This window comes from Gopherus flavomarginatus, chromosome 12, assembly GCF_025201925.1.
Source record: "Gopherus flavomarginatus isolate rGopFla2 chromosome 12, rGopFla2.mat.asm, whole genome shotgun sequence".
Lineage (NCBI taxonomy): Eukaryota > Metazoa > Chordata > Testudines > Testudinidae > Gopherus > Gopherus flavomarginatus.
The window spans coordinates 8,798,138-8,823,644 of NC_066628.1; the positions used below are offsets into that span (position 1 = coordinate 8,798,138).

A 25,507-nucleotide genomic window follows, 5' to 3' on the forward strand; every position below is an offset into this window, starting at 1 on the left:
TGAGGATCTGTTTTAATCCTGTGACTCCAGAGTTGGGTCCCTAGGGAATACCCCTTAGTACCTGTGTTTAAACCCACTCATGTATGTTACATGCAGCAAAGCGAGGGCGGCCGTGTCCATGATTAATGTGGATGCCCTGCTGGCAGTGCCTGGGCTGTCAGGGATGTGGTAGGAGCAGCTCATTCCTTCCATTCCTGCCTGGCAGCAGGGCGGACACATCTTCCTTCAATCTTCTGTGCAAGGAAAGTGCCTCACCCAGAGCTCTGGTGCCCACCTCTCTCTAAAGAACAGTGCGGGGTTGACAGGCTGGGGCAGCATCAGTGGCCAGGGCTCCCTGCACCTGCCTAGAGGAAGGAGCCTGCAGGGCAGAGATTTGGGTGGAACCAGAAATCAGGGGAGAAAATCTGGGAAATTGGGAGACTCTGTGGCTCTCAGAGATTCTGAGTGTGTCCTACCTTGTATTTCTGGGCAGCCTCCTCCATGAGCAGCACCATGTGAGATCTGTGCTCTAGGGATCTCTCACAAGCCACACACACAGCTTCCCTAATCTCTTCACAGAACATCCTGCATCTCACACAGATTCTCTTTTCCTGGTTTGAAATCCAGTTGTCTGATTTTTCCCACTATATTTGCCAGATGACAATTACTCAGGAGAGCACTTTCTGGATTCAGGCTCTGCAGCTGGGGCAGCCCAAAGGGCCGAGCCCAGCTGGGTGATGCAGCCTCGGCAGAAGTTGTGCTCACAGTGTGTGGTCGCTGGGTCCGTCAGATACTGTGGACAGATGGGACATTTGGTTTCCTCTTGGATTTCCTGGACAGGAACCACTGAAGCCATGGCTGCTGGGATCTCTGGGCTTCTGTTCTCTGTGTCAGAAGTATCCAACCTCATATCAGCTGTACAGGTACAGAATGGGGTGAAGAGAAAGGAGAGCCCAGGAGGAGGAGCAGGAGAAAGATAAGGAAAGAAGGAAGCAGGAACTACATAGGCAGGGAACGGGAGCAGTGGGGTGTAAAGAAACGGAAAGGGAATGAAAAGAAAAGGGGGAAGGAAACAAACAAGGACACACAAGCTCAGAGTCAGGGTCTGTCTACACAGTAGGTGTCCAGGCAGGAGTGGGGCTGGATTGTAATCCAGCGGCTAGCACAAGCCGCCCCATTGGTGCCGCGGCCACACTGCTATTGGTAGTGTGGTTGAACCACCACAGCCCTTTAAATCCCGGCCACAGCTCCAGCGGCTGGAGCTGTGGCCGGGATTTAAAGGGCTCAGAGCTCCCCGCAGCTGCGGGCAGCCCAGAGCCCTTTAAATCCCAGCCATGGCTTTGGCGGCTAGACTGGGGCCAGGATTTAAGGGGCTCAGGGCTCCTCTCAGCGGCAGGAGCTCTGGGCCCTTTAAATCCCTGCCTCAGCCCTGCAAAGCTCAGGGTTCCCCCTGGCGGCCAGAGCCCTGGGCCCTTTAGTTTGCCCCTGGTTGATTTAAAGGCCCTGGGTCTCCCAGCCACAGCCGGTGCCCCAGAGCCTTTAAATCTTGAGAGGCCACGCCTCTTCCGGATGAGGCCACGCCCCCCTCAGGACTCCGGCAGTACCGGTAAATCCTGTAAATTACTTTCACCCCTGGATTAACTAGAGCGATGGAAAAACCTTCTGTCAATGCAGGATGCATCTACACTAGGGCCCTTCAGAGACACAGCTGTAGCGTTGTAGCGGTGCCACTCTATTCACTGTAGTGTAGACATACCCTTGTTCATCCTGAGGCCTGGTCCACCCCTAAACCTTAGGTCAGCTTAGCTACATTACTCAGAACTGTGAAAATTGTCACACCTGTGTGATGTAATTAGGTTGATCTAACCCCCGTGTAGATGCAGGTAGGTCAAGGGAAGAATTCTTTGTTGCCCTAACTACTGCCTCTCTGTCAATGTAGGTCGTGTCTATGCTAGGCATACATTTCTACTGGATATTGGGGTGATGCACACTCCCCAGTCCCTGGCTCTCTCTCTGCTAGTATCCCTGCTGGTGCGGAGCCTCCAGCTTCTCCCCAAAACTCCAATTAATTCTGTGTCCCTGCCACCCCCACATCTGCCTGTCCCCAGCTTGGCTGTTAATTCTACCCCACATCACTTCTGCCCCCAGCCCCTCCTTCAGTTCTGATCTGCAGCCCCCACATCTGCCCCTCAGGGCCCCTCTGCTCTTCCTGCAGCTCCAGGGGTTCTTCCCCCCCACCCCCTCCCATCCCTGGTGCTGCACGGAGGGATGGGAGAGGAGCTTCCAGGGGTCATAGAGCTAAGAGGCCAGAGTCTGGGTAGACAGGAGTCCTCCAGGCCATAGGTGCTGGGATTACTTGGCTAGAGAAACCCATTTTTCCATTTCCACTGGGCTGTTCCACCCCATGTCTCAGTGGCACTGAAGGCAGTGATGAGATCGGCTTCTCTACCACGCTCACTCAATGCTCTCTGTGCTTTGACAGTCCAGACGGTGCAGAGTTGAGACTGGAAGCAACCTCCAGGGTCATAGAGACGGCATGATAGAAATTCCACAGGCAATGATCACAGAGACTATGGTGTGTGAAGGGTTAAAATCCATGTGCATTTTATATAACAACCTGGCATATAGATTGTGCCAGCTCTTTCTCAGACCCAAAATCCAGAGTTGGTCAAGAGACCAGAGGCCTAGCAAATAATGATCAGCTAAGAGAAAGCTGGGGTAAACAAGATAACTGCCTTTGCTAAGATATGCTTGGTCAGGAGAAATGCCAGATGTTGAAGCAATAACTGAATAATTATGTTTCATTCAATGTTTCAGATTGATGTTCCTATTGTATCAGTCTCTTCTGTAGGGAACGTTCTTCCCATAGATCCAATCTTGAATTTACGAAAATTGGCACATGTCGGTATAAGATATGGCATCCTTCCACCTCCCTTCCCAGGGACCAGTGCCTGCCTTAAGACATAAAGGAGACAATTTGTATTGCCATATACTTTCACTGTTTCTTTGCTTTAACCCCCAGGAATGTACCTGTTTGACAATCAAAGGAGTTGCTCCATTCCTATGGACCCCAAATCAGAATTCAACATATATATTTTATACTAATAACATTTTATCAAAGTATTAACTAAATGTTAACTTGCTAACTTGAGACCATGGACGGTGACATTATGTAACCTTTTAACCATTGGCTAATGTGCTATCTTGTCTTGTTGCAAAACCTATCCCGGGGTGTGGAACTGCCTACCCTGTCACTTTCCCCTGCTCATGGAAAAATCTATATATTCTATTGTAATCAACTGATTGGCAGTGTCTCTGAGCCTAATTAGCAAGGTGACACTCCGCCAGCGCTGTGTGTAATAAACTCCTATGCTTGACCTCTACATGGTGTGGATTTATGTCCTTCAGGTTGTGAGGCTAGAGAGGCTGATCTCAGGGTCCCTAGTGGAATATTCTCCCCCAGGTCTCAGGGACACAGGCTGAGCCGGGATCTCCATGCCCAGAGCCAGGGTCGGATTCTCTCCCCAGGGACAGAGCCCAGCGGGAAAGTGAAGATCGGGGCCTCGTCACCAGCATCGATAAATGTCACCTGCCCTTGGTAACAGTCCAGACAAACCCGGATCCTGCTGGGGACCCGGCTCAAGGGCAGGAGGGTTGCAGGGGAGGTGAGAGCCCGGAACTGACTCCAGTCCGGTTCCACAGTCCAGATCCCCCCCTCAGGGCTATGGCTGATCCCTCCCTTCCTGCTCACAGACTCTCTGGCCACCGCCACAGCCCAGTATCGTCCATCCCCCACCACCACTTCCCAGCAATGTCTCCCCGAGGTGAATCCCTCAGAGCCCAGCACACAAGGCTCAGGGTCAAATCTCTCAGGGTTGTTGGGCAGATCCTGCCGTGTGTGGCCCCATCTCACGCTTTTCTGATCCCCAGACAGGACGAGTTGGGGATGAGCCGTGTCTGGATCCAGAGTCACATTCGCTGGGGAGAGAGAATCAGAGTGTTAGGGGCAGAGCTCGGCCCTGGGGGAGGCTGGGACCATTTCTCACACTCCCCAGCAGCCCCGTCCTGGCTGGGACAGTCCTGGCCTGGATCCCAGAGAGCTGCCTCTGTCCTGGGCACCTGAGACTGAGCAAGGATGTCACTGCAGTTCCTCTGCCTTTGTAATGGGATCCACTTCACTAGTTTCTCATTTATTGCAGAGGCTTCAGCTCCCAGCTCCCCCTTCTGGGGCTGCTCCATTCCCAGCAGCACAGACACAGACAGGAAGGTGTCAGAAGCTTTTAATGAGAAGGGAGCAGAAAAATTAGGTACCAGCTTTAAACCCCAGAGGGAAGCTCCCTCCCCTAATGCAGCCTCCACTCCCAGGCCAGGGAACAGAGAGGAAGGTGCAGCATTGGGGAAGAGCTGCTTAATACCAGAGAGTAGGAGGTGGCATTGGGTGGGGTAATCCCATCCCCAGCCTAGAGGGAAAGGAGGAGCTACCAGCATCACAGGGAGAGCATCTCCCCTATCCAGGAAGCAGTGAGCAGCTCCAATGGGAGAGCCCAGATCTGCCCAAAGGAGAAGCAGGATGTTGGAGAAGAGCAATGGGGGAGACTCCCTGCACCGGGGTAAAGCAGAGGGATGTGTCAGCACTCAGGGCAGAGAGCTCTGTTCACAGGCTGCTCAGTGAGTGTTTCTGTTCATCCGCGTGGGCATGAACTCAGCACTAACCTTGGTGTCAGGATTTTTTGTGTGACATCAGCTTGGGATCTACCCAGGAGTTCCTGAATCTTGGTAGAATTTGGGGGGGGGAAAATAAGGTCCCGAAGCCTGTGGCCCCACCCCCTCCATGGCCCCATCCTACACCTTCTATTCCCACCGAGGTCCCGCCCCCTCAGACAAGACTGGGAGCCTTGGCTGCTGTGGAGCGCCCCGATCCTCCACCTGCCCTGGGCCGAGGTCCAGGGGGCCTGAGAGCAGTCCCTGGCCCATGTCCCCACTCCCTGGAGTGTGCCACCCAGGGCAGGTGGAGGGTCCAGGCAGTGATGAGCTGCCAAAATATTAACAACCGGTTCCCTCTTCCTCACCCCACGAGGCAGTCATGCCCCCCCCAGGACTCCTGCCCCATCCAACCCCCCACGTTCCTTGACAGCTCCCCCCTGGGACCCATGTCCCATCCACCCCCCTTCCCTATCCCCCGCCACTCCATCCAACCCCTCCTCTCATTTCTGATGGCCCCCCCAGGACCCCTGCCCCATCCAACCACCCCTTCTCTCTGTGCCCTGACTGCCCCTGGAACCCCTGCCTGCCCCCACCACCCCATCCAACCCCTGCTCCTTCCTGACTGCTCCTCCGGGACCCTTGCCCCCATTCAATCCCCCTGTTCCCTGCCTTCTGACCACCCCAACACTAATTCACTTCCCGAACTCCCCTGCCCTCTATTCAACACCCCCTTCCTGCTTCCTGCCCCCTTACCGTGCTGCCTGGAGGTGGGGGCCGGGCTGGGTCAGGGCCAGGCTGGGCCGCTCGGCCGGGGTTGGGACCGGAGCCGGGGCGCTGGCCGGGGCCAGTGTCGGGGTGCCCAGCTGTCTGGGACCAGGGCTGGACTGGAGCCGTGCCTCCCGGCTGGCTGGGCCCAGAGGCCAGGTCGGAGCCGCCCTACCCGGCCGAAATTGGGACCGGGCCGGAGCCGCGCCACCTGGGGATGGGATCAGAGGCCAGGCTGGAGCCGTGCGGTGCCTGGAGCCCTCCTTGCGCTCCCACCACCCTGCCCCAGCTCACCTGCAGGAAGCTGCCGCTTCCTTCTCAGCCCTCCCAGGCTTCCCGCTCAAACAGCTGATTCGAGGGAAGCCGGGGAGCGGGAGGAGAAGCCCGGGGAGCGTTCAGGGGAGGAGGCAGAGGCGGAGTGAAGTGAGCTGGGGCCGGGGAAAGGGCAGGGAGCTGCTGGGGCTTTTGTTAAATTTAAAAGCCCTTTTCGAACCAGTTGTCCCTTGCAGGACAACTGGTTCTAAAAGAGCTTCTAAATTTAACAACCGGTTCCCACAAACTGGTGGGAACCAGCTCCAGCTCACCACTGGGTTCAGGGCTCCCCAGCGTGTCCCGGGCTCCCTGGCTGAGAACCCACCTCTAGCTTGTGGCCTGACCAAGGGCACGGCCTTGGGGGAAGAGGAGCAAGGGTGGAGCCATGGAGAGGGGCCAGGACCAGGAAGAGGCTGGTGCCACGGGCAGGGTCTGTGCATCATGGGGGGAAGCTGATCAGCTGCCATAGCATGAAGCACAGAAACTGTCTGCGAAGGTCCGGGCAGGGCCGTCCTTACCCATACGCCAAGTGTGCAGCTGTGTGCTGCTCCAGCCCCTGCTCCACCTCTCTCCCATGGCCTCCGCCCCTGCTCTGACTCTTCCCATCTCTGCTCCGCCCCAGCCCCCCTACTCCACCCCTTCCCCAAACCCCCACCCCCGCTCTGCCCCAGTCCTGCCCTCAATCCACCCCTTACCCAAAGCCCCCCATCCCTGCTCTGCTCTAGCCCCACTCTTCCAATCTCTTCTCCAACCCAGACCTGCCCCCACTCCACCCCTTCCCCAAAGCCCCTGCCCCAGCCCTGACCCCACTGCCTGAGGACCGCAGCAGGGTCGGGCCTGCACTCACCAGCGGCAGGAAGTGCAGCAACACGACCCGAGCCACGCCATCGGTGAGTGCTGGGGGGTAGTTCTCCCCTGCCCCCAAACCAGCCCCCACCCATGGAGGCCTGGGGCCCCACACAACCCCCCCTGCAGGGGGGCTGCATAGAACCCCAGACTAGCTAGGGATGGCCCTGGCTCCAGGCCTGTCCAAGGCTTGCAGTTTCGGGGGGCAACATAGTCCCCTGCCCCCAGGAGCGGATTTACCATTAAACACACTGTGCGGTGCCACAGGGCCCCCAACGACACGGGGGACCCCAAAATGCGTCAGCGCAGCAGGGCTCAGGCAGACAGACTGCCTGCATGTTCTGGCCAGTGCCCCACACCGCTCCCGGAAGTGGCTACCTCCTGGCACGTCTCTGCGCACCCCTGGCGGGGGGAGTGTGTGGAAGGGGAGGCGGCTCTACACGCTGCCTGATCCCCTGCCCTCCTCCTCCCACGGGGCACGCAGAGATGTGCCATCAGCAGGGCTAAGGCAGCTCCCTGCCTGCTCTGCCTTCCTCCCTCCACGCTGCACTGCTTCCAGAAGTGTCCGGCATATCCCTATGGCCCCTGGGGGAGGTGGGTGTATCCATGCACTGCCTCCGCCCCAGGCACCAACTCCGCAGCTCCCATTGGCCGGGAACTGCGGCCAATGGGAGTTGCAGGGGTGGTGCCTGCTGGTAGTGCCGCACAGAGACCTCCCGTGCCCTCCCACCCACCAAGGAGCCGCTGCCAGAGGGGTGTGCCAGTCGCTTTTGCGGTCACGTCACCCAAGATAAGCGCTGCCCCCCAACCCCCTCCTGCACCCCAACCCCCTGCCCCAGCCCAGAGCCTGCACCCAAACTTCTTCCCAGAACCTGCACCCCTCACCCGCCCACCCCAACCCCCTGCCCCAGCCCAGAGCCCACACCCAAACTCCCTCCCAGAGCCCAACCCCCACACCTGCTCCTGCACCGCAACCCCCTGCCCCAATCAAGGTACCTCTCTTTATTTTCATTTACTTCCTATTACTTATAATATAGGAGGAGGATGAAGGAAAAAAGAATGAAAAATGGGGAGGGGGAGAAGATAAGAGAGAATGTTCTTTTTTTTGGCTGGGTCCTGGGGGGGGGGGGCGCAAAATGAAGCTGCGCGCAGGGCCCCACTAACTCTAAATCATGCACTGCCTGCCCCCAAACTATGCCCTTGTTAAAAAGTTGGGGGGGCCTGATCATCCCACTTTTAAAAGTGGTATGGCCTGGCCCTCTGGTCCCCCCTGTTCCAGTGCCCCTGGATCTCCTCACTGTTTAATGTGTTATTTGTAGGGCTGTGTGTGTCATGGTTGCTGTTGGTTTGGTTGGTAACTTTAGCTACAATCTCATGAAGATGTTTGCACTAGAATTTTCTCAGAATTTAAAGACATTCTCCACCTGCAACCTTACCCTGTCTGTGTGCCCTCTTTTTGTCTCCAGTGCAGACGGCAGAGTGTCTGGAGAGGGAAAGGATAAGAGAGGTGAGATTTCAGGCTTTCATATTATAACAGCATCACCACTCTCAACTCCTAGACCTGTGTTTTCATCATGACACAGAAACAGACAGAGACACACTCAGGTCTTTAATATAAAAAGGTCTGAAACCTTTTCTTTCCTTCCTCATTCAGGCATCTCCCAGCATTGGAACCAACGTCCTTGCAGCCTCACAACCATCCCAGGACAGACAATCTGTAAATGTGATTTACTTTTCCCTCATCATTCCCTCCCACCCTTCACACGCCAGTTGGTTTCTCTCATTCACTTACTGCCTTTTGTCATAACCTAGACCCAGATCACGCAAAGACTTTGGCATAAAAGTAACTTTACCCAGTTGGGTCCTTTTGACACTAACGGGATATTGAGAGTGTGCGAAATCCTGGCTCTGTTTGTAAGCTGTTGGGTCTGTTTACTCAGCATCTCTACAGAGAGCAGCACGATGAGGCCTCATCCTCAATAGGCAGAAATAGGAATAATAATAAAATCATTTTATCCATATGGAAATTGAGGCAGGGGGAAGGTTGGCTCCATGGGCCAGATTCACCCCTGTACCGGCAAAAAGGGAGAGAGGAGGCAGTTAGTGATTCTGCTATTCAGTAGCTGCAGGGGCCGGTACAGATCTTGGCACAGGCTACAGAAATTCTGAAGCCAGCCAGAGTTACATCCCTATTTCAATGGCCCCCGTGTGTCTTGCCCACCGTGGAAAGTATCAGAGGTCCAGCTTTACACTGACAACATCTAGCTGTCCCTCATCCACCCCTTCCCTCTTCCACCCGCCCTCACCACCCCCACCCCATTCCCAGCCCTCTCAGGAACACGCCTTGTGCCTGCAGCTGCTGGGAAGGAGATACAAGAGGCTCCTGTGCTGGAGGGATCCCTCATTGTGGGGAAGCGGCTTTCTCCTTCCCTATGGCCCATTTGGCCCAGACTAGCTACCATACAGGATCAGAGCAGAGTGATTGGCTGGGTCCAGCTTTAAACACCTGGGGCCTGGCTCTCAGTGGGTTTGGGCACCTGCAGCTCCCACTGACTTCACCTGCAGCTGTGGAAGCTGCACAGCTCTGGAGCACCTGCCCTGCAGCTCTCTAGTTGGGAGAGAGAAACTCAGGTGCCCCAAATTTGACCATTTTGCTATTCGTGAGGTTTAATGCTGTGACCTTTGGTAAGTCATGAATTAATGGGAGACATCCTGATGCCTGGGTCTCTGCTACATCTGCTCAAAATGTCTGCCTTTCACTAGTTATTAGGTTAAGTTTTGAGAATTGATGCAAGGGTCATTTCTTATGCATAAGTTTGGACAAACTGAGATTGTGCGTTTGCACTGCCTGACTTGGCTTTGGAAAAGAACATATAATCTGGATGTGTATAATATGTAAGACATTGTAAGGGGTAGTTAGAGCATCACAGAAGAAATGTATCATGACCTGCCTATGCCCCAGGAGAAGGTAGCTGGGCAGTATTTCTTTCAGTATGTCTGTCATTCCTTACTTTCACAGTAATTGTAATAGCAAGACATGCTTTTGGAACAAATAAGGGGTTGAATTAATCAACCTGAGTTATTTGCACCCCAAGTATGTGCCATTCTCACTCAACAATTAAATAGAAGCATAATCTAATTATGAACCAATTGACCAGCACCATTCGCCTCTGACAGTCTCAGACAGTTATCCCAATTTCCCCTCCTAGATACCTTTGAACTTCCTCAGAGCCTCCAATAGCACAATAGTTTTCTGTGAGAAACCACTGACTCACTCTTCCAGTTCAGGAGAAATCTCCTCTGGCTCCTGGAACTTCCCCTTCTCACACCTGGAGAGAAACAATTTCACGTGATTATATTTCATTTAGTGACTTATTATAAGTTCTTGCTGGTGAGTCGCTGCTCTGATGAGCCTGGAGTTAGAATTCCTCTACTTCTCCCAGCCTCAGAGCAGGTGCAACACAGTCCATGGCCGTGCAACCTTCCCCTTCAAGGACCCGTTAATCTTCTTCACTTCTGGCTCGGAGAGACCCGCTCTGGAGATAAAAGGCAAATTGAGTCTCCATGGCCAGTTCACTCCATGGTCTCCATGCTCTGAGGGACAGAAGGTTCCCAGGCGAAGTGCTGTAGAAATCTGCCCACTAGGAACTAGACTGAGACACCAACTCCTCCCTCCCCAGCTCATTCCACACAAGTTTCCGAACAGTCCTCAGGTGGGAAAAACTCTTGACCACTGCTGCCCTGGGCTGAATGGTGACCAGGGCCCCAGCAGTGACAGGCCCCACAATCCTGAGGCAGCCAGTCCTCTAGGGATGTGACATCTCTAGGAAATACTTGAGGTCAGTCCTTCCCACTGAATGGATATTTCCATAGTCTTCTTTACAAGGGTGAGAACCTCAGGCTGAAGTTGGCCAGAGAGATTTGTATCCAGAATGTGACCTTCACCACACATTTTGTTGTACAGCCCTGGGGAGATGTGGTGCTAACTGTGACGGGTTCCCCAGGGTGCACCCCCTTAACTCTCTCCACTCTGGGCTGTCTCTCCATGAAGCTCTCCTGGAGGTACTCCAAAAGCCTTTGCAGAAGCTTTCTGGTCAGTACAGCCTTATTCCGTCCTCCATGGTAGGACACTTGACCACGCCATGCATGTAGCAAGTAATCTGGTATCATTGCATGACAAAGCCTGGCAGCATATTGTCCTGGTGTTTGCTGGCATTCAAGCAACAGCTGTTCTTTATCTCACTGTGTTATCCTCAGGAGAGTGATATCGTTCATGGTAACCTGGTTGAAATATGGGAATTTAATTAAGGGGACAGAGGTGGCCGTTCCTACTGGGCTGTTTGCCTGTGACTGAAAAGAAATCCTTCCCTGCAGTTAGCTAAACTGGGCGGGGGGGAGGGGGGCGAGATTGGCACTGAGCTTTTTTGCATTTGGCTAGCAGGGATCTTCCCTGATACCAGCCAGGTGGTGGTGGTAGTGGGGGGTAAAAGCCATCATCCCAGAGAATTGGAGGGGGAGTGGGGTAGTTTGGCTTCTGCTGCCGCACATTAACAGGAAAGCCTCAGCACTCAACGGGCTTTGCTCGGTGTGTGGGAAAGGAGAGCGCTGGATATATGAAGGCTGCAGAAGCCGAAAGACAATGGCTTACCATGGCTGCATGCAAGCTGAATTCTGTTGCCCGGACCTGCGTCTATGGTCTCTAACATCAAAGCTGCAGCCACTCAATATTAAGATGCAAAATGCAACCTCGTACTGAAATCACATGTGCTATGTAATGTGAATAGTGTTGTTCACCATGAAAAAGTATGTAAGCAGAGTCAGGATAAACTCTACCCTGACATCTGGTGGAAAGAATTTCACAGAGTGTATTTGCATAGGCACGCCTACCCCATCCCATGCTGCCGAGCTGTGGGACTGCTTGGTTACAAATGACTCACCCTCAGTTGGGTAGTACTTGCAAGACAAGGGACCTGGGTTCCAGCTCCAGGGAGTTGAGGAAGAGGCCTGTGCCTGTGCCTGTGCCTGTGCCTGTGCCTGTGCCTGTGCCTGTGCCTGTGCCTGTGCCTGTGCCTGTGCCTGTGCCTGTGCCTGTGCCTGTGCCTGTGCCTGTGCCTGTGCCTGTGCCTGTGCCTGTGCCTGTGCCTGTGCCTGTGCCTGTGCCTGTGCCTGTGCCTGTGCCTGTGCCTGTGCCTGTGCCTGTGCCTGTGCCTGTGCCTGTGCCTGTGCCTGTGCCTGTGCCTGTGCCTGTGCCTGTGCCTGTGCCTGTGCCTGTGCCTGTGCCTGTGCCTGTGCCTGTGCCTGTGCCTGTGCCTGTGCCTGTGCCTGTGCCTGTGCCTGTGCCTGTGCCTGTGCCTGTGCCTGTGCCTGTGCCTGTGCCTGTGCCTGTGCCTGTGCCTGTGCCTGTGCCTGTGCCTGTGCCTGTGCCTGTGCCTGTGCCTGTGCCTGTGCCTGTGCCTGTGCCTGTGCCTGTGCCTGTGCCTGTGCCGGTGCCTGTGCCTGTGCCTGTGCCTGTGCCTGTGCCTGTGCCTGTGCCTGTGCCTGTGCCTGTGCCTGTGCCTGTGCCTGTGCCTGTGCCTGTGCCTGTGCCTGTGCCTGTGCCTGTGCCTGTGCCTGTGCCTGTGCCTGTGCCTGTGCCTGTGCCTGTGCCTGTGCCTGTGCCTGTGCCTGTGCCTGTGCCTGTGCCTGTGCCTGTGCCTGTGCCTGTGCCTGTGCCTGTGCCTGTGCCTGTGCCTGTGCCTGTGCCTGTGCCTGTGCCTGTGCCTGTGCCTGTGCCTGTGCCTGTGCCTGTGCCTGTGCCTGTGCCTGTGCCTGTGCCTGTGCCTGTGCCTGTGCCTGTGCCTGTGCCTGTGCCTGTGCCTGTGCCTGTGCCTGTGCCTGTGCCTGTGCCTGTGCCTGTGCCTGTGCCTGTGCCTGTGCCTGTGCCTGTGCCTGTGCCTGTGCCTGTGCCTGTGCCTGTGCCTGTGCCTGTGCCTGTGCCTGTGCCTGTGCCTGTGCCTGTGCCTGTGCCTGTGCCTGTGCCTGTGCCTGTGCCTGTGCCTGTGCCTGTGCCTGTGCCTGTGCCTGTGCCTGTGCCTGTGCCTGTGCCTGTGCCTGTGCCTGTGCCTGTGCCTGTGCCTGTGCCTGTGCCTGTGCCTGTGCCTGTGCCTGTGCCTGTGCCTGTGCCTGTGCCTGTGCCTGTGCCTGTGCCTGTGCCTGTGCCTGTGCCTGTGCCTGTGCCTGTGCCTGTGCCTGTGCCTGTGCCTGTGCCTGTGCCTGTGCCTGTGCCTGTGCCTGTGCCTGTGCCTGTGCCTGTGCCTGTGCCTGTGCCTGTGCCTGTGCCTGTGCCTGTGCCTGTGCCTGTGCCTGTGCCTGTGCCTGTGCCTGTGCCTGTGCCTGTGCCTGTGCCTGTGCCTGTGCCTGTGCCTGTGCCTGTGCCTGTGCCTGTGCCTGTGCCTGTGCCTGTGCCTGTGCCTGTGCCTGTGCCTGTGCCTGTGCCTGTGCCTGGCCTGTGCCTGTGCCTGTGCCTGTGCCTGTGCCTGTGCCTGTGCCTGTGCCTGTGCCTGTGCCTGTGCCTGTGCCTGTGCCTGTGCCTGTGCCTGTGCCTGTGCCTGTGCCTGTGCCTGTGCCTGTGCCTGTGCCTGTGCCTGTGCCTGTGCCTGTGCCTGTGCCTGTGCCTGTGCCTGTGCCTGTGCCTGTGCCTGTGCCTGTGCCTGTGCCTGTGCCTGTGCCTGTGCCTGTGCCTGTGCCTGTGCCTGTGCCTGTGCCTGTGCCTGTGCCTGTGCCTGTGCCTGTGCCTGTGCCTGTGCCTGTGCCTGTGCCTGTGCCTGTGCCTGTGCCTGTGCCTGTGCCTGTGCCTGTGCCTGTGCCTGTGCCTGTGCCTGTGCCTGTGCCTGTGCCTGTGCCTGTGCCTGTGCCTGTGCCTGTGCCTGTGCCTGTGCCTGTGCCTGTGCCTGTGCCTGTGCCTGTGCCTGTGCCTGTGCCTGTGCCTGTGCCTGTGCCTGTGCCTGTGCCTGTGCCTGTGCCTGTGCCTGTGCCTGTGCCTGTGCCTGTGCCTGTGCCTGTGCCTGTGCCTGTGCCTGTGCCTGTGCCTGTGCCTGTGCCTGTGCCTGTGCCTGTGCCTGTGCCTGTGCCTGTGCCTGTGCCTGTGCCTGTGCCTGTGCCTGTGCCTGTGCCTGTGCCTGTGCCTGTGCCTGTGCCTGTGCCTGTGCCTGTGCCTGTGCCTGTGCCTGTGCCTGTGCCTGTGCCTGTGCCTGTGCCTGTGCCTGTGCCTGTGCCTGTGCCTGTGCCTGTGCCTGTGCCTGTGCCTGTGCCTGTGCCTGTGCCTGTGCCTGTGCCTGTGCCTGTGCCTGTGCCTGTGCCTGTGCCTGTGCCTGTGCCTGTGCCTGTGCCTGTGCCTGTGCCTGTGCCTGTGCCTGTGCCTGTGCCTGTGCCTGTGCCTGTGCCTGTGCCTGTGCCTGTGCCTGTGCCTGTGCCTGTGCCTGTGCCTGTGCCTGTGCTGTGCCTGTGCCTGTGCCTGTGCCTGTGCCTGTGCCTGTGCCTGTGCCTGTGCCTGTGCCTGTGCCTGTGCCTGTGCCTGTGCCTGTGCCTGTGCCTGTGCCTGTGCCTGTGCCTGTGCCTGTGCCTGTGCCTGTGCCTGTGCCTGTGCCTGTGCCTGTGCCTGTGCCTGTGCCTGTGCCTGTGCCTGTGCCTGTGCCTGTGCCTGTGCCTGTGCCTGTGCCTGTGCCTGTGCCTGTGCCTGTGCCTGTGCCTGTGCCTGTGCCTGTGCCTGTGCCTGTGCCTGTGCCTGTGCCTGTGCCTGTGCCTGTGCCTGTGCCTGTGCCTGTGCCTGTGCCTGTGCCTGTGCCTGTGCCTGTGCCTGTGCCTGTGCCTGTGCCTGTGCCTGTGCCTGTGCCGGTGCCGGTGCCGGTGCCGGTGCCGGTGCCGGTGCCGGTGCCGGTGCCGGTGCCGGTGCCGGTGCCGTCTCTCCACTGTGGAATGTCAGAGCTGATTTTCTTTATTTCCTCAAGAATCTAAATACAGGTTACTGAGCTGAACTCACTTTGGGCTAATGGTGCACTAGCACTGGGGCTCCTCTGCTGAGATCACTAAGAGTTGAAATCACTAAAGAGCTGAAATTACTGAGCTGAGAGCACTGAGTACTGTGATAACTAGTGGGGGAGCCTGAAGCTATACTGTGGAACAGAGCAGAGGGTGGAATGAAGCAGTTGTGGGGATGGCTGGAGCGGATCATGGGACAGCTGGTGGCACCGGAGCGGCTGGCAGAGCAGAGTAGCTGTGGGACGGGTGGAGCGGCCCACAGAGTGAGCGGAGCCGAGCAGTTTGCAGAGAGAACTGGAGCAGCTCATGGAGCAGAGCAGCTGGTGGAGCGGAGCAGTTCGTGGAGAAGGCGGAAGCAGAACCCACGGAGAGACAGGGCAGTTGGCCCTGGACCACGTAAGGTGCCCCTTTCTACCCAGGCTGGGGGGAGGGACCTCTACAGATAAACTCTCGAACTCTGGAGTGGCACTGACCAGAGACTTTTGGGTTGTTGGACTTTGGGGTGATTGGACTTAAAACCCTAAGCGGAAAAAGGACAGTGCCAAACGTACTTGGAGGTGGGTTTTTGTTTATGGGTTGTGTTATAACCCTGTTTGTGGTGTTTCTCCAACGGGATGCCACATTGATTCCTTCCTTTATTAAAAAGATTTCGCTACACTCAGATTCCGTGCTTGCGAGAGGGGAAGTATTGCCTCCTAGAGGTGCCCGGGGGGGGTGGTATGTAAGTGTCCCAGGTCACTGGGTGGGGGCTCGAGCCGGTTATGCATTGTGTTACTGAAACGGAACCCCTGGATACTGAACCCGGCCCTTGTTGCTGCCAACTAAGAGGGGCAGAAGGGTTACATTTTTGGGGGCTCGTCCGGGATCCCTGGGTCAGTACCCCTCGCAAGCACCTGTTGAGTGTTCCACTGTATTGGGAAATAATTGTGTTTATATTTTGAGGAAACTACTTTTGTATAATGGCTAATATGTCGGGTTTGTTGGGCCCCAGTCCTGCAGCCTCTAGCTCAGGGGCGGAAGACTCAGCCTATGATTGGGCAAAAGCACTGGGGCATATATTGGAAAAGATTGTGTTGGCCTATGCTACGTCAAAATCTTGTCGTAAGTTAAGGTTATTTGATGGGGAAGGGGAGTTTGAACTCTGGTCGGAGCATACTACTGAAATGCTGCGGGAGTGGGCTGTACCCGATGTAGAAAAGCGACGATGTCTAATAGAGAGCCTTAGTGGCCCAGCATTAGATGTAATTCGCACCCTTAAGCTCATTGACCCTGAGGTCAGTGTGAAGGACTGCCTAGAGGCCCTTGATAATACCTTTGGGAGTGTAGAGGGCCCTGAGGACAGTTACTGTAAATTCCTTAATTCCCTACAGCAAAGGGGTGAGAAAATTTCAGTCTATACACAGAGGCTGGAGAGACTGCTTCAGAGAGCTGTTATGAGGGGAGCAGTGACTGCTGAGCAGATGGATCAGACCAGACTGGCTCAGGTTGTAAGAGGGACTCAGTATCAGAACCCAATCCTACTTCATCTCCGACTAAGAGAACGGCAGGAACATCCCCCAAGTTACTCCCAGCTGATAAAGGAGATCAAGGAAGAAGAAGAAAGGCAGGCAGCCAGCGAGTGTTGGGAAGCCCAAACATTGGAACCAGCCATCACGACACCACCGCCAATGGCCAGTGTACTGATGGTGAGCACCACAGAGGAACTTGCCCAACAAATGCAGGTCCTGACGGAACGGATAGCTGAGCTGCAAAGCATCATTGACCGAGCTAAGATTTCCAGGAATGAGGAGCCTCAGACTGTGACGATAGAGAAGTCAGTATCTAGAGTCATGGTCCCACCTCGCCGAATGGGGAAAGGACAATTCTTTTGCTACCGGTGTGGTCAGGATGGGCATAGTGCTGGTAACTGCCATAAGGAAGAGAACCCCTCCTTAGTTTATGAAAAGCTGAGGATTAGTTGGAAGAGATCTAGTAGCTGCCAGAAGGTCTGGGGACAGAGACCACCTAGGCCTAGAGGATTTGAAGATTCCCCCAGAAGAGACCATCCAGCTGGGATCCCTGCAGGATTGATAGGGCCTCGAGCAGAGGTCATGGTGAGGATTGAAGGGGCAGAGTGTAAAGCCGTGCTTGACACTGGATCTCAAATGACTATTATATTTCAGTCATTCTACCAACGGATGCTTAGGCACCTGCCCATACAGCCACTGACTGGCCTTGGTCTGTGTGGCCTCAGCATGGATGAATACCCCTATCAAGGGTATGTCATAGTGCATCTGGAATTCCCAGATGAGGTTGCTGGGGTAAAGCAAGAGGTGGACACGCTGCCTTAATATGCCCTGACCCGAAAGGGACCTCTGATGTGTCTGTGCTGATAGGGACCAACTCCAGCCTCTTCAAGGTGCTCCCGGATTACTGCAGACAACGGGCTGGGGACCAGTACCTGAGTACCCTGAGGATCCATACGCTTTGTGCTGAAGCCTATAAGAAAATTGAGAGCGCTAAAAAGGAGACATCTGAGCTACCGACTGGGGCACTGAAGAACATGGGTACAACCCCCTTAGTAGTGCCTGCAAGGACGGAGCAAGAAGTACTTGTCATGAGTACCAGGCTGAAAGGCAGTAAAGGGGCATTAGCAATGATAGAGCAGCCGGCTGAAGGAGAGCTCCCGGAAGGAGTGCTGGTCCCCAGTGGAGTCATAACCCTACCTGCTGAAGCCCAGAAAAAGGTGACTATACTGATTACTAATGAAACAAGTAGAGATGTTGTTGTGAGGCAAGGACAAAAGATAGCAGACCTCTTTGAGCCTGAATCAATTGTAAAACCCCAGTGTGAGACTCAAGTGCCAACAATAGACCCAGCAAAGTTTGACTTTGGAGATTCACCAATGTCCGAGGAGTGGAAAGATCGCCTAAGAAGGAAAGTTTGTGAAAGATCCAAGGTGTTCTCATTGCATGAGTGGGATGTGGGATGTGCAAAAGGAGTAGAGCACAACATCAGACTGCATGACTCTCGACCTTTGAGAGAGAGATCTAGGAGGCTTGCTCTCTCCGAGATGGAAGATGTGCGACAACATCTTCAAGAGCTGGCTGCAAATGGCATCATTACAGAGTCCCGCAGCTCATACGCCTCGCCCATTGTGGTGGTCCGTAAAAAGAATGGGAAAATCCGGATGTGTATTGACTACCGCACCCTAAACCACCGTACTGTGGTTGACCAGTACACAATGCCTCGAGTTCAAGATGCCTTAGACTGTTTGCTGGGAAGCCAGTGGTTCTCTGTGTTGGATCTTCGGAGTGGATACTACCAGATCCCTCTGGGTGAAGAAGATAAGGAGAAGACAGCCTTCATCTGCCCATTAGGGTTTTATCAGTTCGAACGCATGCCCCAAGGGATTTCTGGAGCACCTGCCACATTTCAACGTCTTATGGAGAAAGTTGTGGGAGACATGAATTTACTGCAGGTGTTAGTTTATTTGGATGACCTGATTGTGTTTGGAAGAACTTTGGAGGAGCATGAAGAAAGACTTCTTAAAGTGCTTGATAGGCTGGAGGATTATGGTTTGAAGCTTTCAATTGACAAATGCCAGTTCTGCAGGACCTCGGTGAAGTATGTGGGGCACATCGTGTCCCAAGAGGGTGTGAGTACTGATCCTGATAAAATAGAAACACTCACTACATGGCCACGTCCAACCAACTACAGAGAACTCAAGACCTTCCTTGGGTTTAGTGGTTATTACCGCAGATTTGTGAAAAACTATGCTACAATTGTAGAACCCCTCAATGATCTTACCAGGGGATATCAGTCCAGCAAGGACAAATCTAAGACCAAGAATAAAGGGCCTTCCGTGCAGAGACACTATGGCCCCTTCGAACCCTTTGGGCCACGGTGGGATGAGAGATGTGAAAGGGCTTTTCGGGAAATCATTACTTGCCTAACTCATGCCCCAGTCCTAGTATTTGCTGACCCAAGCAAGCCATTTATCTTACATACTGATGCCAGTTTGGAGGGTCTGGGGGCAGTACTGTACCAGGAGGTGGAAGGCAAGCGTAAACCTGTAGCCTTTGCCAGCCGAGGACTGTCTGATAGTGAAACCCGCTATCCCACCCACAAGCTGGAGTTCTTGGCCTTGAAATGGGCCATCACTGAGAAATTTCGAGACTACTTGTATGGGGCTCAGTTCCAGGTGTGGACAGACAACAACGCACTGATTTATGTGTTAACAAGTGCTAAACTGGATGCTACAGGGCAAAGATGGGTGGCCGCTTTGGCTAGCTATGACTTCAGCATTCAATACCGATCAGGGAGAAGCAATGTAGATGCAGATGCATTGCCAGGCGTCCACAGGCACCACGACTTGCTGTGATACCCACGGATGGAGTGAGAGCTATTTGCAGTGTGAGTCGGCGAGAGCCGGAGGCCCATGAGAGCCTTCATGGATGTGTTGCTGAAACTTTGGACCTACCCCCTGAATGCGTGCCTTCTGCCTCAGTAAACTATATTGCTTTGGACCAATCTCCCTTGCCCATGCTCAATACGGCTGACTGGCAGGAGGCCCAGCTGCAAGATATTGACATTCGTGATACAGTACTTGCCAAAAGAGAGGGGCGAGGCCCAGCTGAGGTTGTCCCACCTACCCCAGAGGGCAAACTACTATTGAGAGAATGGACCAAACTAAAACTGATTCAGGGAGTGCTACACCGCATGACTACAGACCCTCTACAAAAGCAACGGAATCAACTAGTGCTGCCAAAAGATTACAGAGCCCTGGCCATGAGGGCCCTGCATGATGACTTTGGACATTTAGGGATGGAGAGGACCCTGGAACTTATCCGCAGTAGATTCTATTGGCCACGGATGGCTGAAGATGTTCGCAGGAAATGTGAGACCTGCGCGCGATGTGTTCAAAGGAAAATTCTGCCCAAGAGGGCTGCATATCTGAAGAACATCACCAGCAACAAACCTCTGGAGCTGGTTTGCATTGATTTCTTGTCTTTAGAAGTGGACAAGAGGAATATTGGGAACATCCTAGTAGTGACCGACCATTACACGCGATATGCGCAGGCATATCCCACACGTGATCAGAGGGCCACCACCGTCGCTCGAGTACTGTGGGAAAAATATTTCTCAGTTTATGGATTCCCAGCCCGGATACACTCGGATCAGGGACGAGACTTTGAGAGTCACCTTCTGAAGGAGGTGCTGAGGATAGCAGGAATTAAAAAGTCAAGGACAACGCCTTATCACCCACAGGATGATCCTCAGCCAGAGAGGTTCAACCAAACCCTGTTAGATATGTTAGGGACTTTGCAGCCAGAGCAGAAGCAACCTGGAGCCAACATGTCGCATTTCTAGTGCACACCTACAATGCCACAAAGAACAACGCTACGGGAGTCACCCCATATCTCTTAATGTTTGGGCGAGAACCAAGAAGACCCATAGGCCTGTGCTTTGGTGTATCCGAGGATGGAGATAGCTATGAAACTCACCAGCAATATCTATCCCGACTACGAGAAAAGCTGCGGGATGCTTATCACTTAGCTACATCGGCAGCTCAGAAGAATGCAGGCCGCAATAAACATCGATATGATGCTAGGGTACGTCTGCAAGAGCTCCAGCCAGGGGACAGAGTCCTGCTGTGAAATTTGGGTATTGCTGGCAAACACAAGATAGCTGACAGGTGGAAGGCAATACCTTACCTAGTGATGGAAAAGCTAGGAGACCTGCCGGTTTATAAGATCAAACCTGAAGAGGGTACAGGGCAGACAAAGACCGTGCACAGAAACCTTTTGCTCCCTGTGGGGGAATTGGTAGGCAGCCCTTATGAGACTGGCCACAACAGGGCAACTGGGCAGAAGGAAGGTGCTGTGCCAAAGCCGCCTTCCAACGTGGACAGCCGGCTCCCTGCTGCTAACCTACCCCTACTCAGCACATCTGAGAGTGAGTCTGAGGAAGAAGACACAACCATGGTGTATCCTGGGATGAAGACAAGATTTCAGTCTCGATCCGCTGAATCAGAAGAGAGCACATCCTCTTCCGCCCTAAACCCTATGGCAGAAGTATTTAGGCCTATTCCTGACATCCCTGAGCCACTGGTGGGACCCCCGTGTAATGACTTACACAGACTATTGGACAGTGGTGACATACAGATGGAGGATGTCCAAAGCATCTGTGACCCTCCACTGTTAGAACTAGAAATGCAGGGGCTTATGCCAGTATCCGAGGGGAACTCACAGGAAACCTCCCCATCCGTCACTCAAGAGGATGTCCTCCCTACCATAGCAACAGAGACTCTCAATAGGCGAGACAGGGTAATAAGACCAGTGAAACGGTTAACTTACGAAGCACCTGGGGTGATTAGTGAGGAGCCTATACATTTAGCACACAGATTTGTGAAAGCTAAAGTGGGCTATCTAATGCCTTTTGGAGGGGACCAATAAGTTGGTATAGTAGGGAATGTGATTTGTCGGGACAACAAATTCTTGGCTGGGGGGAGGATGTAAGCAGAGTCAGGATAAGCTCTACCCTGACATCTGGTGGAAAGAATTTCACAGAGCGTATTTGCATAGGCACGCCTACCACATCCCATGCTGCCGAGCTGTGGGACTGCTTGGTGACAAATGACTCACCCTCAGTTGGGTGGTACTTGCTAGACAAGGGACATGGGTTCCAATTCCCAGTGAATGGAGAGAGACTGGGGGCAGGTATCTGTGCCTGGTGGTGCAGTCTCCTTGTGGAGTCAGAAGCACCAGTTCCACCCCCTCCTCTCTCCATTGTGGAATGTCAGAGCTGATTTTTTTTATTCCCTCAAGAATCTAAATGCAGGTTACTGAGCTGAACTCACTTTGGGCTAATGGTGCACTAGCCCTGGGACTCCCCTACTAAGAGTTGAAATCACTAAAGAGCTGAAATTACTGAGCTGAGAGCACTGAGTACTGTGCTAACTAGTAGAGAAGCCTGAAGCTATACTGTGGAACAGACCAGAGGGTGGAGTGGATCACGGGACAGCTGGTGGCAGCGGAGCGGCTGGCAGAGCGGAGTAGCTGTGGGACGGGTGGAGCGGCCCACAGAGCGAGTGGAGCCGAGCAGTTTGCAGAGAGAACTGGAGCAGCTTATGGAGCGGAGCAGCTGGTTGAGCGGAGCAGTTTCTGAGGACGGCTGGAGGAGCAGCGTGGAGCAGCTGGTAAAGCGGAGCAGTTCGTGGAGAAGGCGGAAGCAGAACCCACGGAGAGGCAGGGCAGTTGGCCCTGGACCACGTAAGGTGCCCCTTTCTACCCAGGCTGGGGGGAGGGACCTCTACAGATAAACTCTCGAACTTGGAGTGGCATTGACCAGAGACTTTTGGGTTGTTGGACTTTGGGGTGATTGGACTTAAAACCCTAAGCGGAAAAAGGACAGTGCCAAACGTACTTGGAGGTGGGTTTTTTGTTTATGGGTTGTGTTATAACCCTGTTTGTGGTGTTTCTCCAATGGGATGCCACATTGATTCCTTCCTTTATTAAAAAGATTTCGCTACACTCAGATTCCGTGCTTGCGAGAGGGGAAGTATTGCCTCCTAGAGGTGCCCGGGGGGGGGGTGGTATGTAAGTGTCCCAGGTCACTGGGTGGGGGCTCGAGCCGGTTATGCATTGTGTTACTGAAACGGAACCCCTGGATACTGAACCCGGCCCTTGTTGCTGCCAACTCAGAGGGGCAGAAGGATTACATGTATAAGCATTGTTCTGTAAAATGTATCTTTTTAAATACTCGCTCCCTTTTTTTCCCTCCCTCCCTCTTGTAGCTGCAAATTTTTCAAGCCTCTCTCCTGAAGGCTATCTCAGATAATGCGATGGAAAAAAAGGACGCGAGACGAAATGTTCACTGAAATCATGGAACTGACCCGCAATGAAAGAGCTCATCTGAATGAGTGGAAGGATGCGGTATCAAAGTACAGGAAAGATGCCAGTGAACTTGAGGACAGGAGGGACTGTCGAAATGAGAAGTGGCGGCAGGAAGATCAGAGGTGTAGGCAGGAAGATCAGCGGTGATGGGATGCAACGCTAGGGCTGTTGCGTGATCAAAATGACATGCTCCGGCATGTGGTGGAGCTGCAGAAACCGCAAAAGGATCACAGAGTGCTGCTACAGCCCCTGTATAACCCCCCTCCCACCTCCCCAAGTTCCATAGCCTCCTCACCCAGACGTGTAAGAACGTGTGGGGGGAGGCTCAGTGCACCTACCAACTCCACTACAGTGGACAGCCCAAGCAAAAGGCTGTCATTACTTTGAATTTTTTTAGTGGCCTTTTCCTTCCCTCCTATCCTCCTCCCAAACCCCACCTGCGCTACCTTGTCAGTTCTCTCCCTCTTTTTATACACAATTAATAAATAATACATGATTTTTAAATGATAGTGACTTTATTTCCTTAGAAAGCAAGCTGCGATCGAAGGGGGAGGGTGGGTTGCTTACAGGGAATGAGTCAATCAAGGGGGCGGGTTTTCATCAAGGAGAAATAAACAGAACTTTCACACCGTAGCCTGGCCAGTCATGAAACTGGTTTTCAAAGCTTCTCTGGTGTGCTCTTCTAACCGCCCTGGTGTCTGGCTGCGCCTAATCAGCAGCCAGGCGATTTGCCTCAGCCTCTTACCCCACCATAAAGGTCTCTCCCTTACTCTCACAGAGATTGTGGAGCACACAGCAAGCAGCAATAACAATGGGTATACTTATTGCTTTGGCTGAGGTCTGAGTGAGTCAGTAACATGTGCCAGCGTCCCTTCAAATGTCCAAATGCACATTCTACCACCATTCTGCACTTGCTCAGCCTGTAGTTGAACAGCTCCTGACTACTGTCCAGGCTGCCTGTGTATGGCTTCATGAGCCATGGCATTAAGGGGTAGGCTGGGTCCCCAAGGATAACTACAGGCATTTCAACATCCCCAACTGTTAGTTTCTGGTCTGGGAAGTAAATCCCTTGCTGCAGCCGTTAAAAAGATTAGTGTTCCTGAAGACGCAAGCATCATGAACCCTTCCCGGCCTCCCACGTTGATGTTGGTGAAATGTCCCTTGTGATCCACCAGTGCTTGCAGCACCATTGAAAAGTACCCCTTGATGTTTACGTACTGGCTGCACTGGTGCTCCGGTACCAAGATAGGGCTATGGGTTCCATCTATTGCCCAACCACAGTTAGGGAATCCCATTGCAGCAAAGCCATCCATTGTGACCTGAACATTGTGCCTGTGCCTGTGCCTGTGCCGCTTTCTCTCTCCACTGTGGAATGTCAGAGCTGATTTTCTTTATTTCCTCAAGAATCTAAATACAGGTTACTGAGCTGAACTCACTTTGGGCTAATGGTGCACTAGCACTGGGGCTCCTCTGCTGAGATCACTAAGAGTTGAAATCACTAAAGAGCTGAAATTACTGAGCTGAGAGCACTGAGTACTGTGATAACTAGTGGGGGAGCCTGAAGCTATACTGTGGAACAGAGCAGAGGGTGGAATGAAGCAGTTGTGGGGATGGCTGGAGCGGATCATGGGACAGCTGGTGGCACCGGAGCGGCTGGCAGAGCAGAGTAGCTGTGGGACGGGTGGAGCGGCCCACAGAGCGAGCGGAGCCGAGCAGTTTGCAGAGAGAACTGGAGCAGCTGGTGGAGCGGAGCAGTTTCTGAGGACGGCTGGAGGAGCAGCGTGGAGCAGCTGGTAAAGCGGAGCAGTTCGTGGAGAAGGCGGAAGCAGAACCCACGGAGAGACAGGGCAGTTGGCCCTGGACCACGTAAGGTGCCCCTTTCTACCCAGGCTGGGGGGAGGGACCTCTACAGATAAACTCTCGAACTCTGGAGTGGCATTGACCAGAGACTTTTGGGTTGTTGGACTTTGGGGTGATTGGACTTAAAACCCTAAGCGGAAAAAGGACAGTGCCAAACGTACTTGGAGGTGGGTTTTTGTTTATGGGTTGTGTTATAACCCTGTTTGTGGTGTTTCTCCAACGGGATGCCACATTGATTCCTTCCTTTATTAAAAAGATTTCGCTACACTCAGATTCCGTGCTTGCGAGAGGGGAAGTATTGCCTCCTAGAGGTGCCCGGGGGGGTGGTATGTAAGTGTCCCAGGTCACTGGGTGGGGGCTCGAGCCGGTTATGCATTGTGTTACTGAAACGGAACCCCTGGATACTGAACCCGGCCCTTGTTGCTGCCAACTAAGAGGGGCAGAAGGGTTACATTTTTGGGGGCTCGTCCGGGATCCCTGGGTCAGTACCCCTCGCAAGCACCTGTTGAGTGTTCCACTGTATTGGGAAATAATTGTGTTTATATTTTGAGGAAACTACTTTTGTATAATGGCTAATATGTCGGGTTTGTTGGGCCCCAGTCCTGCAGCCTCTAGCTCAGGGGCGGAAGACTCAGCCTATGATTGGGCAAAAGCACTGGGGCATATATTGGAAAAGATTGTGTTGGCCTATGCTACGTCAAAATCTTGTCGTAAGTTAAGGTTATTTGATGGGGAAGGGGAGTTTGAACTCTGGTCGGAGCATACTACTGAAATGCTGCGGGAGTGGGCTGTACCCGATGTAGAAAAGCGACGATGTCTAATAGAGAGCCTTAGTGGCCCAGCATTAGATGTAATTCGCACCCTTAAGCTCATTGACCCTGAGGTCAGTGTGAAGGACTGCCTAGAGGCCCTTGATAATACCTTTGGGAGTGTAGAGGGCCCTGAGGACAGTTACTGTAAATTCCTTAATTCCCTACAGCAAAGGGGTGAGAAAATTTCAGTCTATACACAGAGGCTGGAGAGACTGCTTCAGAGAGCTGTTATGAGGGGAGCAGTGACTGCTGAGCAGATGGATCAGACCAGACTGGCTCAGGTTGTAAGAGGGACTCAGTATCAGAACCCAATCCTACTTCATCTCCGACTAAGAG

General features: G+C 54.1%; 1 protein-coding gene and 1 pseudogene across 1 annotated transcript in view; both read right to left on the bottom strand.

The window, feature by feature from the left end:
• Positions 1-3,429: 3,429 nt before the first annotated feature.
• LOC127033371 (zinc finger protein RFP-like) overlaps positions 3,430-25,507 on the bottom strand; it is a 35,247-nt pseudogene continuing 13,169 nt past the window's right edge.
• Positions 3,446-25,507, bottom strand: part of LOC127033145 (zinc finger protein RFP-like) — a 34,797-nt gene continuing 12,735 nt past the window's right edge. Inside the window, exons 5-7 of the mRNA XM_050920949.1 lie at positions 9,882-9,935; positions 8,043-8,089; positions 3,446-3,957 (exon numbers count right to left, since the gene is read on the bottom strand). Coding sequence (XP_050776906.1) covers positions 3,446-3,957; positions 8,043-8,089; positions 9,882-9,935 — 613 coding nt within the window. The remainder of the gene's footprint in view (positions 3,958-8,042; positions 8,090-9,881; positions 9,936-25,507) is intronic.